This window comes from Neodiprion lecontei, chromosome 4 (genome assembly GCF_021901455.1).
Source record: "Neodiprion lecontei isolate iyNeoLeco1 chromosome 4, iyNeoLeco1.1, whole genome shotgun sequence".
Classification (NCBI taxonomy): Eukaryota; Metazoa; Arthropoda; class Insecta; order Hymenoptera; family Diprionidae; genus Neodiprion; species Neodiprion lecontei.
The window spans coordinates 27211070-27227527 of NC_060263.1; the positions used below are offsets into that span (position 1 = coordinate 27211070).

At 37.2% G+C, this 16458-nt stretch overlaps 2 protein-coding genes and 2 long non-coding RNA genes across 9 annotated transcripts; 2 read left to right on the forward strand and 2 right to left on the reverse strand.

Moving 5' to 3' along the window:
• Positions 1-2118, forward strand: LOC124294054. Its single transcript, XR_006903947.1, has 4 exons — positions 1-320; positions 1043-1114; positions 1635-1739; positions 1917-2118. It is a non-coding gene; the product is annotated as an uncharacterized LOC124294054 (long non-coding RNA).
• Positions 2119-5223: 3105 nt separating this feature from the next.
• LOC124294053 lies at positions 5224-7674 on the reverse strand. Its single transcript, XR_006903946.1, has 3 exons — positions 7542-7674; positions 6924-7144; positions 5224-5590 (listed from the first exon to the last, which is right to left on the reverse strand). It is a non-coding gene; the product is annotated as an uncharacterized LOC124294053 (long non-coding RNA).
• LOC107226581 (annexin B9) lies at positions 7069-12005 on the forward strand. Of its 4 annotated transcripts, XM_015667444.2 has the most exons (8): positions 7069-7207; positions 9260-9304; positions 9599-9980; positions 10094-10173; positions 10277-10523; positions 10649-10830; positions 11111-11207; positions 11499-11673. In XM_015667444.2, exons 2-7 carry the CDS (start codon positions 9278-9280, stop codon positions 11159-11161), a joined length of 969 nt encoding a protein of 322 aa, XP_015522930.1. In that variant the 5' UTR covers positions 7069-7207; positions 9260-9277; the 3' UTR covers positions 11162-11207; positions 11499-11673. The 4 variants fall into 4 exon arrangements, with proteins under 4 accessions (XP_015522930.1, XP_015522932.1, XP_015522931.1 ...); XM_015667446.2 differs by lacking the exons at positions 11111-11207; positions 11499-11673 and adding an exon at positions 11750-12005; XM_015667445.2 differs by lacking the exon at positions 11111-11207.
• Positions 11872-14450, reverse strand: LOC107226580. 3 transcript variants are annotated; one of them, XM_046737738.1, is made up of 4 exons: positions 14060-14443; positions 13835-13927; positions 13304-13396; positions 11872-12272 (listed from the first exon to the last, which is right to left on the reverse strand). In XM_046737738.1, the coding sequence occupies exons 1-4, from the start codon at positions 14169-14171 to the stop codon at positions 11998-12000; spliced, it is 573 nt and encodes a 190-aa protein (XP_046593694.1). In that variant the 5' UTR covers positions 14172-14443; the 3' UTR covers positions 11872-11997. The 3 variants fall into 3 exon arrangements, with proteins under 3 accessions (XP_046593694.1, XP_015522929.1, XP_046593695.1); XM_015667443.2 differs by having other exon boundaries at positions 14054-14441; XM_046737739.1 differs by lacking the exon at positions 13304-13396 and having other exon boundaries at positions 14054-14450.
• Between the last annotated feature and the right edge of the window lie 2008 nt (positions 14451-16458).

The following is a 16458-nucleotide window of genomic DNA, read 5'->3' on the forward strand; positions in this document are numbered from 1 at the left end:
CCGTGTTTCTTGACATACACCGACGACCTGGAGAAGCGCTCCCTCGTACATACGAACGTACCTGTATTACGGCTGCATTCTCTGGTTCCCGCCCAACTCAACCCCACCCTTTTCCATCCTACATAGGATACAGTACAAGTACAGCATGTGTGTAACCTGCATCCTTCGCCATCCTTGACCACGTCTTTTTCCGTCCTACCGCATTCCTATTCAACCATCGTGCCGCGGAGGAAGAAGAAGACGAAGAAGGTGAAGAGGAAGAAAAGTCGTAAAGGTGGCGGTGGTGGATCAGCGTCCACTGCACACACATACATACGCAGGTATATACATTTATATGTATACACCACTACATTTGTTTACGTGTATATACTGTACGAGTAACGGTACTTTCCCGTACACGCGTGCTCGTCGGGCTATCTGTCAATAGGCGCTGATGACCTGTCTCTGCCTCGAGTATCTTGGACACGATTCTCCACCACGGACTATATGATACGCCATACAACGGAAGCAATAAGAGAAACCGAGGAATCAATAATCGCGAGTGTTAATTCGTCCACACTTTTTCCTCCCCCTTGCTATGTATGCTTTAAACTTCTTTCTTTATAGCTCGTAAACAAGTTTGGCATATAAAACTTAATACAAACTATAAATCGTGACGTGTTAGACGGATTAATTCGATCATTCATATTTTTTTGGTACCGAGTTAGTTATTATATGAGTATAACGTAGATAAAAGTAATGAAATAATTTATACCTCAAAGGAAAGATTTGCGTGCATATGTGTACGCAATATAAGCATCGTGTTTCCTCTTCGACCCGAATGCATACCGATGCTGCACAGACCGATCTTACGCAACATCCTACTCGAAGCAAATCTGTGAAAAGAAATATTTTCGCAGACCGAATTTCATATGTGTGGACTATTTTCGAAAACAAATGTTGATATAAATACAACCTCCAAGTTATCTTCAGCATTATTTCAGATTTACTGAAATTTTTTCTACTTACTGCCCGTTTATACTCATTTTTCGCATATTTACAGAAACACGGAAGCGACGTGAAACCATGCAGATCTCAAGGTTGATAATGATTGCAAACTGCTACAAATAATCTGGTAACTAGTCGAACGACCAATCAACCAATCTGTAGAATAATGATCAAAATTTCACGTAACAGCAGCACTGAAACAGGCTACCACTCTAGCCTTTTGAATATAGATGGTTCTTAGGTATGAGGAGTTTATACAGACATGCACGATGCGCATGTTTATTATAATCTAAATAATGACAGTAAAATATGGGAGATGTACAAGATACGTCACTTGCACCAAATATAGAGAGACAGAATAGCATAACGCGGATTGTCGGCATTGGGATTCTTAGCTTCAACGCTTCTACGAGGATCCAATGTTGAAAAGATTGGTTCCGATTGAAATCATTTTCAATTTCGGAATTCTTATTGAAGTTGATGATTAGCTACATAAACGATTTTTTCCTTTGCTAATCGACTCCTATGATATTTATCAACCGTATTTGAGGGCCAAGATGATTGACATAAACGGCATATATAACTTCAAATTGATATTTACCAGCTGGTCGTGCAGTTTGACAAAATTTTGCTAATTTATGTTTCAGCATATGCATACCATGAGATTGACGTATTTTCTCCAGCGAAAGTAATTTGGCATAGTCTTGGGCCGCGGACGGTATAATCATTTATAAACTGACGGCCACAAAACGGTGAGATTTTATCGTATTTACTCAGCTGTTGATCCAACGATGTTGTATAGGTCTGTTTCGAATTCTTTGGAATCCAATAAGGGATTTTCCAATCAAATTGGATACACATGAATTTTAAATCGTAATATATCGGAGAAAGTAAAAATAACCCTTTTACTTTATTTCGTAATTTTTCAGAGGGCGTCAAAAAAGGTAAAATCAAACTATGCCAACGCTATATCAGAGCAATTTTTATTACGCAAAAACGGAAAATTTCTTTGTAGTTTCGTCGTATCTCCTCAGCTGTTGGTCCTACGATCTTCAAAAGGCTTTGGTTAATTCCTTGGGGGCCCGATAGTCTGGTTTTAATCGATTTAAAGGATTATTTCCATTGAATTTGGACGTCCTAGTAAACATGATTATGAAGTTTTACTGGCGACTTAGATTTTACCAATTCACAATTATGAAACATTAAATCTGTTACATAATGATTTTCCTGAAGCTTGATATAATTAATACGAGTTTGTAAAGCCTCAACTTCCGTCTCCAGCGATAAAGGCCGGCCACAAATAATCGTTTGAAATGAAATATATTACGAGAACACGCCGATCTATACCAAAGCGACCATTTTTGCTTCTTCATTCCCGCATCGATTGATCCACTTTCGACACATCCCTCCTCCACATACATAGTCGAATAAAGGAAGCAACCAAGAAAAGGGAGAGCCCTTCCTAGTGTTTACGTGACATACATTTGGCCACCGACGTCAATACAATCTGGGCTAGCCGAAGGTTTTGGCGCCAGCATGACGCCACCAAATGCTTTACTACTGAGGGGTGCGTCTCGGCTCGATAAATTGGTATATTTCTTACGATGGTATACGATCCGACCTTGGACTTTTCGATATCATTTCCACCAGCTCGTCGTTTCTTGGTTGCATTTTGCTGTATAGAAATGACAGATTTCAATTGGGATTTTAATTTTTGGTTAACGTTTATCTAACCATTGATACTCTCACTCATGCAGCAGATAGAAATTTGTTGACATCACGATTGTAATTATATCGGAAAGATCGAATATTATTATGTTATTACTCGTGAATTTTTATGACATTTTAAGAATACTAAATCTGGCTAATGATAAGTGATTATTTTGTTGATGTTCGGAATTGATATTCATATGAGATAAATTATTATAAACAGTTTCTTCAACATAGGTTTATAGAATTTCGCGACTGGTTATTGTTGTAATCTGAGATTACAATATCAAAATCTAAATTCTTCCTGAAAATGCAATTGTGTAAGCAATACATCATTTACGCATGTATACACATGAAGAAAAATTCCGTTCCACAGGTTATAACTTTAAATCTTGAATCCCCAGAAATATATTTTGAACCAAAAACATGTTTAAACGATAAGATCTGCACACAGTGCAAGTGAGCGTCGTTAGACAATATTAATGATGTACCGGAAGATCATAATTCTCGCAACAATGAAAGGAATGCCTCTGTATAAAATGCGTAACAAAAGAAGAAACAATTTTTCATAGTTTATTCAGTGCCCTATTGTTTTTGCGCATTAGAAAATTTTGTCTATGTCAACAATGTATCATTATAACATACATAGTATTAAAGTTGGAAACCAAATTTTGGATGTTCGGATGTTCAGAAAGTGACGTCACCAAAAATTTTTTCTCTTTTGATCTATACATATAGACGAAAATCAGTTAGCCGAATTCCTCAGTCCGGAAACAACCGCGCAGTAGAGCGGACGTATGAAAATCGCGCTCCGCAGATTTCGAGTTCCAGGTTCTCTACCTTCTGGATCCTGCGTTCCAGGTCCTTGACTTGGTGAAACTCGACTTCCAGGACTGGCGCTCCGTAGTTACTGCACTCGAGGTCCGCTACCTGGTGAAACTCGATTTCCCGGACTAGCGGACTAACATTTATTAGCTATTGAACAATCCTCAAGCAGCGAGGGCGTGAGGCATCTGGTGAATCTCATATCATTTGGTAAAACACTGACAACGAGTAAGCGAGCGCAGCAAGCATACGAGCACAAAAACCAGCTACATTAGGCATCCGACCCCGAGCGAGCTTTAGCAAGCGAGGGTTTCAAAGCTAGTTCTACAATTAAAAATCAAGAATGTATGTACAGTGAATGAAATGACTGATGAATACGCAAAAGTTAATATCTGTATACTGTATACCGTCATACGTGTTCGCGTCTTCCGAAGACCACTCTTACCACCAACTCTAATTTATGACAATTTAATTTTCTCCAAAAGAGGCTCGGGGCCAAATGTTTTTAGTACCAAATTTTATCACTTATTATTCGTACAATATCGGACCCAGTTACTATATCGTTATATAGGTAATGAAAATCCGTTACAATTACAAATTTAGCTTGCACCTGATATACCAACGTGCATACAGTTGATTATACAATACACGTACATTTTACGTTCTAGTATCTGTATAGGAAATATGCTTCGCGTTTTTAAAAAAAATCTGCATTACAGTTGGACTGGGATATACGACGATATATATCCTTGAAGAGGTGGATTCCGACATATTCAAGGATACGCGTATCCTTTACTACGCAGGTTAAGTAGACAACATCAGCGGTCTTGAATAAGTCAGAATCTATCTTTCTAGGCGTACGAGACTGACCCAGTACCTCGCTTCTACTTTGGAGTTGATCGCGATGAAAAAGCCTGTTATGCTTTTTAGCTTACAACTCGATATTATAGTACATTTGCGATCAGTTGTCGTGCTTACGATTTTTATAATTTACCCTTACAAAAATTCCGCACATTAGACGAAAAATCACTTTGAATCAGGGTTAACTGTGAATTTTGTACAACGTTAAACAGCATTTTTTTTTTCAATATTTCGCTTACATAACGTGCAGAAATCTACAACGTATAAGGTGATCATGCTTGTGTTTATCAGTACACATGGTAAGTTACTGTATTTATATTCTATTCAATGAGAGTGATCTTACATTAGCACGTTACAATCTGCAGTGTTACCAAAGGTCAACTGAATGGGAAAAACACTATCGCCGTCAAAGGAGTGACGAAATTTCTGAAATGTTCGATTAAAATCTCATTTACTACTCAGAATTTAAAATTCTTCTTAGCTACAGTCATAAGGTTTAAAAAATTGAGAAACCTTATATTGTGTTCATGATGCATAACGTTTAGAAACCGAATGATTCAACGATGAATCACTCGTTGTTCTTGCGGATTGCAAAACGAATCGTAGTCTTATAACGGTAAGACTGTACGACCTCGCTAACGCAAGTAAGACCCATTCAACGTACATCGAGTACCTAATTCATCTTCTCTTCCTTTACTATACGTTTTCAGCAAGCAGGGTACCAAAGTATAGTCCATTTACCGACGCGCGACGAATTGTAAGCATAAGTGTTCGTGGAAGGACCAAAAAGGAAGGTAACAGACCCCAAGGTTTCGACTGTATTGTTCCTCTCTGCTCATCTATTTTACAATGGTTGTAACTTGTAATTATTTCCTTTTACAATTTTGTATGAATAGGTATAATTTACTGGGACATTGTGATTGAAGAGGTGTTTTTTCCAAACAATTCGTAAATATTTAACATGGAGTTGGTATAATTACTTGAAGTATGTAGAATATACAACGAAATTAAAAACTGTACTCAACAGCGTAGGAGGGAAAAGTAGTTGACGGTTCCAGTTCGAACGTTGATATTTGAACATCTTTTAAGGCATCCCCAGGTTCGCGAAGGTCAAAGTTGAGCTGCACGAAGTGTACAAGGTGTAACGGTATGCGCAATATACCAATGTACATGCCTCAGTTGACCTCAGTACCGTTTGGTTCAACATCTGCAAAAGAAAGGAAAAACAACATCCAGGCATCGATCAACTTTGTTATATATGCATATATATATATATATATATATATATATTTAATATATGTATATCTTAGTTCGATACGCTTGTATACTTATGGATAAGAAATTATTCAACAAATATTAGCTGCTACGACATTCTGACATCAGTGTCTAACTCACTGTAGCAACGCCCCCGGACGTTAGTATTATTCATTCATGATTTTTTCGACAAATTTTGATACACTTGTGCGCTTCCGGATCAATGCGATAATGGGTAGGTGTTTACATGGAAAGCAGACGTTAAATGAAAACTAACATGCGAATGAGGAAAATATAGTACAACAAGAATATCTGTATAGGCTCTGTAACACGAACATCAACTTTCAAAAGGACCTTTTGTGAAAATGAACATAATCATTCAGAAATGTAAATCCTTCAACATATGAGTTTAAGTTTTTTGAAAGTTATACAGGCCGTAGGAACTTGCACACCCAGAACCACTATCTGTAATGAGGTGTGTAGTGTGTGTGAGTTGGAAATTATGGTACCATACCCGTAGTATCGATTCTGATTAAAATAATGAATCAGAAGCTTCTGTACTATAACAAACCAACTGCCAATTACAACTATGCCTATGATATATTATTGCGCAAATTCAAGCCTACAGTACGATAGGACAATAGTAAATGTACATAAAGTATAATACAATGAGTCAATTGTATCGAAACGCCTATTTTATTCCTATCGAAACAATTGTATGCCGCGTATTATATTATTCGGCGATAGTATTTTTACAAACTACAATTGCTTCACAGCTTCATTAGCACACTCGAGTATTATTACACATGAACGATCAATATATATTCGTATCAGAGAATTTATATAGTTTTTCGTCGGTGAAATTGTCCGTTTTAAACAATTTTATTGGGGAAAAAAAACAATTTTCAAACGAAATCTTCGGAAGGACATAAAAATTTGGTATTTGAGTGTACCTGTATATATTTTGTCTCAAAATAACATACGATAAGATAATCGGAACTCACAGGAAACGATTATGCAGTATGAGATGAATCATACTATAATTACATCCGTGATACGTCGGTTGAAGCGTCACGATGCAAACACGAATGCGGAAGTAAAATAAATGCTCATTACCCAAAGCTATTAATACGCGGTTCACGTAGCCAGCTCTGATTAGAACCGTAGTAAATTCTTTCAAAACCTATGCAAGTACAATGCATTTACACGCACTCGCATGGGTAAAACTCAAAGCTACCTCTCGCCTAGTGAAATGAATCAAACATTTGAAATCAGAGCACTTATACCTCCACAGGATGACGGAAGAACGAATCGCCTTGGATCTAGAGGCGATGATGACGTCTTGGATCGTAATTTTTTCCCTTCCCCAGCGTTCGCCGTCAATGTCGTCGCCGACGCCGACGCCGCCCTCCACCATCCACGTAACTCGTTCTCCACATAGCCAAGCCTAGCCAGGAAAGCCGGCAACAGCCACTCCCAAGCATTTCGTGTCTGTCATTCGAGCGGTCTTGATCGGGACCAAAGCGAAGGCGAATTCATCAGTGTTTATAAGATTTTCGACAGTTTCTTGGTAAGTGAAATTACTCTTTGTTTCAATACTTATTGTTAATATCTATGCCCTTCATATGTGCACATGCAGCGACGCGGAAGACGTTTATTTTCAATGTACTTTCTAACAATGAGTGCTATAACAATGTTCTACCGCGTAGATCTCGCAGTGACTACTACACTGTACATACAATATTAACGCTCACCAATCTTTAGTTCCTTGGAGAATTTAATACGTATGTACAGTCGGGCGCATTACAAGTATAACTTTCGTAGACGAGTAAAACTATTTAGGAATCTGTGAAGATCGGGATCGTTGAGACCTTTCGAATGCCGGGTAAAAATATAAAACTTACTGCGTAACAGCGACCAATTAATTGTTTAATTATGCATCATGAGAGAAACCACACCGTTAAACCCAACTGATAACATTTACACCGCGTTGAGTTAAAAATAAACTAGAAAATGACGTTATGCTGTGTAAATACACATTACCATTATATTCGATAGTACTGAAGTTAATCACCTGATGTGTCAGCCACTGTATCAACGCTATATGTATGTACATACACCGCGGTAATATGTAGTACAGACTACACATTTAGCTTTCTGTATCTCACGAATGACAGTGAATTAGGCTTGCAGCTTTACTAACAACTACTTTCAATGCGCGTTTGTTAAGAATTGCTCTACCGGCATCAATATTAAAGGCTTCTTTCGACTTTGACGGTAAAATATAATGGGATTAATATTCTATTCATATCTATAGTTATAAGCATCTATGGTATTTATAGCTTATACCTTTGTCTCGTAGAACTATTATATTCAAGTGAGGGGCAAGCTTCTATCCGAAGACCTTGAAGGTTCTGACGAGGTGAACAATTGAGGGATCGCAGACGTTATTATTGACGACCGATACGCTTGATCGGATTCAACTTCTCTCTACTTGATTTATTGTCTTGATTTATTTGTCTTGAGTTTTTATTCCCACTTTTAAAAAACTCTAATTGTCATCGCAAGTTACTATACAGTGTATACCTATTTGAACACCGTAGTTTTGAGAATACTACAAATAAAAAAGGAAGCATTTTGTTTCATGAGAAAACGGACCCGGATCGGTGTATTCCATTTCAAGGGTTTCATATTCAACGATATGTAATCATTGAAAAACAGGCCAGGTAGTTTATTTTTGATTAGGAAAGGTTTCGTTAACAGAACTTTCGTGCCAGCAAATTTCACCAGCTTATTTTCATTGAATCACCAGTGTGACAGAGCTATTCTACGATCTATGTTTAAAATGTGCTGACTCCTATTTATGTATAATAGGTACATATTATGCGACTTCGTGATAATGGATTTTTAATGATACATAGAACGCGACTTTTGATTAGGAGATTAATTAACTGAGCACATATCTGTTTCGTTCAAATATTTTTATAACGCGGAACTGTCGTGTGTATGCATGTCAAAAATTTCAACACCACCCTGGTGGTATTAGGTATAACTTTACTGCAGAAGTGGATATACTGCATTGCAATCGATTCGTAAAATTTTCTTTAAAAATACGTGTGATGTGAAAAACGAGAAAAAAGCCTATAATGGAAACAGGAGACAGTAGCGATGTCTCGTAGATGTTCACAAACACTAGATAAATAATTGATGTTGCTAAAACTCGGTTAATACGAGCACGACATTGTTCAACGGAAAACAAATGAGGAAAAAGGACCAATTATTGTATAAAAATAAGGCTGAAGTTAGTAACGTTAACGTAACGAAACATCAGGGAAAAAATCATTATTGTGCAATTTTAAAATGATTTTGAAGGAGTTGGCTTTTCAAAATATACGATTTTTCGTTTATCGTGGTTTACTAAATTTCGGACATTGATAAAGGTGCGAAATAACGATTTTTCCTAAAAATGCCTCGTTACAATAACGTTACTAACTTCATTCTCATGTATAAAAAGCATACTCGTTTTGGGTCCTGATTACTTATATTTTCGGTGTTATATTACAATGACAATGTGTTTTAACCATGTTTCAAATATTAATGAAAATGCCTCATCTTGTTACAGATCAAATAAACCGCAACAATGGCACCCCAATATTACCATGTACAGGTATGTATAACGATTATTTCAAGCGTGTCGCATTAATAATTTAAAAAATATTTTTAATATGTTATCATACAAGAAATTCAATTCAATTTTAATATCATGGGCCAACCATCAAGTTACCCCGACGATCACATGTAAATGACCAATTTATAAGGAGATCCTTCATCATCATTTTGATAACTCATCTTTCAACCACAGATCGTTCTCAAGACTTTTTTGATATCCAACGATGCGCAAGTTTCACGCGATCATCGATATTAAAGTTTAGTTCTATAATGCCCAATTACAATTTTATAGTGCACCCCAACCGTGTACCCCGCCGATCCGTTTGATGCGGAGGCAGATGCGACCCTCTTGAGAACCGCGATGAAAGGATTCGGAACAGACGAGCAGGCCATAATTGATGTTCTGGGTCGCCGTGGAATAGTCCAGCGTTTAGAAATTGCCGAAAAATTCAAGACGATGTACGGAAAAGATTTGATATCCGAATTGAAGTCCGAGCTTGGAGGACATTTCGAAAAGGCCATCGTAGCCCTGATGACTCCTCTTCCAGAGTTGTACGCCCGTGAAATACACGATGCTATTTCTGGAATCGGTACGGACGAAGGTGCTCTCGTCGAGGTCCTGGCATCTCTCAGCAACTACGGCATCAAGACTATTTCTGCCGTTTACAAGGATCGTAAGTCGATGAATACTTTTTTATTCACTCAGAATTAGATATTTATCACACTGCGATACAAGCTCCTTCATTTATAACTAGTATAAAATACCAGTTACATTTTTTGATCCTAGTGTACGGCAACGAACTTGAAGATGACCTGAAGGGTGATACGTCAGGCCACTTTAAGAGGCTTCTGGTCTCCCTTAGTACAGTGAGTACCAATATGATCAATCTCGAAAATTGAACCATCTTTTCAGTCTTTTTTTTTTGAAGTTTCATTGCGAACACCACCAGACTGTACATCGATGTTTCAGGCTAACAGAGACGAGTCACCCGACGTTGACGTTGATGCAGCGACCGCTGATGCAGAGAGGCTCCTCGAGGCCGGGGAGGGTCAATGGGGAACCGATGAAAGTACATTTAATGCTATCTTGATAAGCAGAAGCTATCCTCAGCTTCGTAAGATATTCCAAGAGTACGAGCGACTCTCAGGATCCGACTTGGAAGACACCATCAAGAAAGAATTTTCTGGCTCGATCGAGGATGGCTACCTTGCCGTTGGTAATGCACCGGTCCCTCATTTTCCTACTATTTAATTTTTTCCTTGATGAAGACGTAGTTATAATGGCAGTCCGCAATCACAGATCGTATAAAAATCTTTGTAAATCACTTTGCTTTATTTTTAGTCAAGTGCGCCCGAGACAAGACTGGTTATTTCGCCGAAAGATTACACAAAGCAATGGCTGGTATGGGAACAGACGACACTACCCTGATCCGTATTATCGTCTTGCGCTCTGAAATTGATCTGGGTGACATTAAGGAAGCGTATGAGCAGATATACGGCCAATCACTGGCAGGAGACATTGATGTGAGTGAAATTATTGTTGTCATGTCATACAGATCTACTCGTTTCGAGTGAAAAGCAGCTCTAACAAGTTCATCACATCCCAGAATGGGGAAATACTAATAATTGGTGTATACTGTAAATACAAAAGCAAACGCATTAGAACACTGATTAAACAGGCTAACTGCTTAAATCTTCAAACTTCATCCATTTTATCGTTTTAACAATTAAATCTTATTATAGCCTCTGCATGTGCGCGAAAATCATTATGTTTTAACCGCAATTTATTGTCTACACATTTCAGGGTGACTGTTCGGGAGACTACAAGAGACTGTTGCTTACTCTGATCGGCTAAGAATATACTAATTTCTTGTTGCACTTTATGTTGTTCAATATACGAAGTAATAAACGCCTCTCATAATATATTACACGTACACAATAGAATTCGTGTCAAATTTTTATTGTAATAAATCGGTGGTAGTGTTGAGTTCTTAATATTTCCTGTACATATCGACGGAACGGTTATAGGATAGACAATAGCAGCTTGCATTACAGTTCGATTATGTTTTACTCATTATTGCTAACGCTTTACACAAATTGTAAAGCGTATGAATTTAGCCAACTTATTTGGCAGTAATTCGGTAAAAATTGTAAGCTCAATCATGATTTATTTCTTGTTATTCAATTTACAGAGTGACTGCAGCGATGATTTAAAAAAGCTTCTACTCGCCCTTCTCAATTAATATTAAGTGAATCAAATTTATTTGAAATTTGAATTATTGTTCAGAAAAAATTCCACTACATTTTACTATTATTATTAAACTTCATGTAATCTTCATAAGTAACAATAAACATGTTCACCTTAAACACTTTCTTTCTTTATGCACGAAAAATACACTAACACCCGTAAATCTGTTGCTAACTATGATGTGAATTTTTTCAGAGCGATTGCGGGGGGGAGTGGAAGAAACTTCTGATTGCTATGATAAACTAAAGAGAAAATTAGTTCAATACAACTTTTCGACATACATTCTATGCTTTCCCAAAGAGAAAACGCAACTTGCATTTAAATTTAATAAATGTATTTTTTATTCGTTACAAAAATAGAAATACTTATTGTTAGTTAAATAACGTTACATTACCTCATACATGTATCTTTGAATGGAAGATTAATATATATGATCGCATTACTCATATCATATTGACTTGTGGTGCTTTGATTTTAGACCAAATTGTCCTCAAAGCATTTGATGTCATGTTTACATTGTTTGTAGCATTGTTTTTTCCAATGTTGAAGCAACCGAGGTCGTAATGGGCCAGTTTCAATTTGTAAAGCTCAACGTCTAACTTGAGGCAACCGTGGAGATGGTGCTTATTAGCATCCAAGTCATAGAACCGTATACAAATTTCAGCTTCCAACTCTTTCACATAATCTTGCCCAATGCAGATAGGTGGAGGGTTCCGAACTAAACATAAGGTAATCAGACATATAACTTTTCAGTACATTTGGATAACCTGTAGTGAAGTTTTTGGCGTGAGTACAACTTGAAAAAATCGATTACATAATTTGGGATAATTGAAGTTTCATAAAAGTTCAAATCATAATACAGAAAGGAAGCAATCAACGTAAAAACTTGGCTAGTTAGAAAATTAATTTATTGAAGGCGAAACAGTTAATCTGCATTAAAATATGACAGCCATAATGTATCAACTAAATAACGACAATTCGTAGTGAGCTGTTTCTGTAATTTTGCAGAAAGAATTAAAACAATAAATTAGAGGCTATACCCAACGTAATTTTGCATAAAATTGTAAACTTTAGATTCCCTCTAACCAAGGCACAAAGAGTTTCTCAATCACAATGATTTACAGGCATAATATGATCTCTCATGACTTTGTCAAGTCCAATCAAGTTGTTTCGATTCTGCAGTTTTTTTTTTTTTTAACTTTTTAAATGCATGTAAGTATTTATCAATCAGAGTATTGATGATGGATTTACAAGTGTTATTTTTAAATACAGTTTATATTTTTAAGCCGGGTATATGTAATACAATTACAGGAATGGTAAATTGCAGCAAAGCATGTATTCCACTATAGCGTGGTTCGATGCACATGCTAAGTTGTTCATACAAATTGTTAAAAACATGAGCACTTCAAAGTATACCAAATGTATGAAGTACAATTACAATTAATTTTGACATCGGGGACTGATCGGCCATTCTTAATTAGCTTTGGCCTTTAAACTATACATCAATGGGTTGTGATTAATTGCAATCAGGAACCATAGGTGCTTAAGTTGAAACATATTTTCCAATCATCTTCATGCATATATTTTATAAGTATATTTGTGAAGAAAATTATAAAAAATATTCAGTTAACAGTCTGGTTGCATTACCTTTGGTATTTGTGTTTTAAAAGAACAAAATAACCACCCACAACATGTCATTATAGAGTCAATTTGTTTAATTCTATTGTGATTTGAAAATTGAAAATTTACCTGACACTGTTGTGTTCATAACTGCGTAAGAGTCGAATGTGATGGTTAGTGAAAGTCCGATATCTTCAGGAAGGTAAGTTACATTCGCACAGACTGAAAATACAAGATAAATCATAAATGAAACTACAATACTGTCAGAAGAATGATCATTGTTTTTAATGATAGTATTTTGTCAAGAGGGAATGGTTGATGCGTTTTAAAAACGTAATATTTTTAAAAACACTGTGATTAACTGTATCAACGGATTCTTTGTAAGGTTATCAGTAAAATTCGTGATATGTTTATTGTGAAGGTTAGTAAACGTAGGGTAGATGTTACAATTACTGACACATTACTGAAACTTGAATGGAAAAATTTACAAATGTCAACATCGAGTGATGCATGTGTGAGTGGAATCTACCTGTAGTACGTCGAAGGATGCAGGTAGCTACACGTATATAAAAATCCGACTAAAGCGACTAGATCAGTTAAAAATTTGCAAACACATCATGCGGAATACTACAGATGATCTAGCAATGATATTTTTACTACCTGTGTCGTCTAAATGAACTCGATGTACTTTAATATGTTGGCAACATCCACAGCCGTAATGTTCACATTTGCAACTGTGCGGGCCATTGCCACCTGCAATCAGAGATATTATCATGTGGACAAATGTTCATTACGATATAGTAATAAACAATAGCAATAAGAATTGAAAAAACGTTAAAAACAACAATTCATTGTCTTTGGTCGGTCAGAGCAGATTACCTGTACCATCAACGCTTTCCGATAGGAAACCAACCAGTGCAATTGCAATTCCTACAGCAATGAAAAACACCGAATAATGTGCTTTTTTACCAAGCCCGGGTACTTTACACACACACATTTTACAATATTTTCTTACCAGATCATTTACTTAAAAATTTGAACCACGTTGGAAACTGAAAATGCCAAAAATAGAATTTATCGTCCGCGTCACGCGTAATATTCAACAAGCACTCAACAATTAATGCCTGCGTGATTTGCAGTTGCACTCCGTAGCCCGTATATCTCAGTCCCGTATTCGTACTGTCTTATCGCAGTTGCCGCGTTGAGATCTAGGGACTCTACCGCGCTCTATATTCGTATGATTCGTCACGATTGAGAATTTAAAAACAATCAACAATCTTCAGTAAACCCAACAGTGTTGCCACATTTCGAAAGTAACGAGGGGACGTTGAAAATTTGAATTTGGCGCGATCGAAAAAGAATTGGACAATTTTCAATGGCTTAACAATGTACGGATCACGGTGCGGATGTTGGTAACTAGGCCGTGTTCGTAAATTGATTGACAGTACTGAAAATTCCCTAGGACAGAGTCAGAGCTATCCACGAACTTGGAAGCGCAAAAGAGATGAAAGATTGCTGACACTACCGTCAGTCAATTTTCGAAAACGGCCTAAGTTTCTCTACTTCGAGAAACGTGAGAAACCTAGAATTTTCGAGTGATTTGTTATCCATAAGAGCCTTACGTGAAAAAAGCCAGAATGTCAACAATAATGGGGTCACTTTGCTGAATGCGTTGACTGAAAAATATGAAGACAGTTGTCCTAATGAGCTTTGGTGAGACAACCGAAAATCGTCGTGCGCTTGCGCCCCCTGAGATGTTCCAACGGTATAGTTGAGAGCTTATTGCAGAACATCAGAGAGTTACCGATTTCGACATGATGCTGGGCTACATTCACCTTCCGAGTAACACAGTCTTCGCAATGGTAAGCCCAAGCCAGTACTTGGCCGTCTGTACTTATCGAATTGTCGGCGATACAAGAAATTAATAACGAGAATAAATTTCTTCCAAAATTCGGAGCAAAACAGTCATTTAATTAAAGCATAGGTACCCGAGAGAAGAATGTATACATATTTATATCAGATGTAATAATGATGCAGAGACCAAACAGCACACATGTATATGCTGTCCTAGTACGATATTAATATATATGATCCATTTACGATTAATACATGATGCATACTATAAATTACATAATTTTCCAGGAGACAAACTAGATTATCTACAATAATCGGCTATAATACAAAAACAGAAGAATTATTCATTTCGAAATGGAATTCTATTTGACACACGCTAGATGTATTCCATAACATTAATATTCATAATTATTCCAACAACTTTTCATTTGCTCTCTCGATCTTGAATTTTCGTAGGCATAGAACCGAAATGCTATTTTAGCTAGTCGCAAGTGAACACTCTACGTTGGGTAAAGAAGCAAAGTTGTTTTTCGAGAAGTGTTCGTATGGAAAAAAATTCAGAGTAACTGTAATACATCACGAATGCGCTAATTTTGATCGAAATGAAATGGATGCTCCGTATATGAGACAGTATTTAACGCAGTGTCCTGATTTGAAGACCTAAACAGGTGATTACCGGTGATTTTTATGTATTTTTTTTGATAGGGAGAGATAGAACGAAGCTTCTTAAAACTTCGAGTGTATTTTAATACACATTTGAAAGGTGGGACCAAAAATTTGTATCATCCAACTGTTGCAGAACGGCAGCGTTATTAGCTGACCCGTTAACGGAAGGATATATCTTTAGTCAATGGCTGACCATCGAAGGGCCTAGACGCTTGAGTCTAAAATCAGGCAGGAAAGATAAAGTGCGTATTTCGTGTCTGAAATGTAAAAACTAAAATCATTATACATCATATCATACAGCATAGATCATACATCGTACATAGTATTAAAATTCGAAACGAAAGTTTGAATGTTCGGATGTTCGGATGTTCAGAAAGTGACGTCACCCAACATTTTTTTTCTCCTAACGCCATCGATCTATATAGACAGAAATCAGCTAACCGAATTCCTCAGTCTGGAAACAACCGCGCAGTAGAGCGGACGTATGAAAATCGCGCTCCGGAAATTTCGAGTACGGGGTTCTGGATCCTGCGCTCCGGGCCCGCTTCCTGGTGCAACTCGAGTTCCAGGACAAGCGCTCTGTAGTTTCTACGCTACAGGTCGGTACCTGGTGAAACTCGACTTCAGGAAGAAGCACTACGTAGTTTCTGAGCTCCAGGTCCGCTACATGATGAAATTCGACTTCCAGAACAAGCGCTCCGCAGTTTCTGCGGTCAAGTTCCACTACCTGCAGGAACTCGACTTCCAGGACAAGCGCTCCGTGG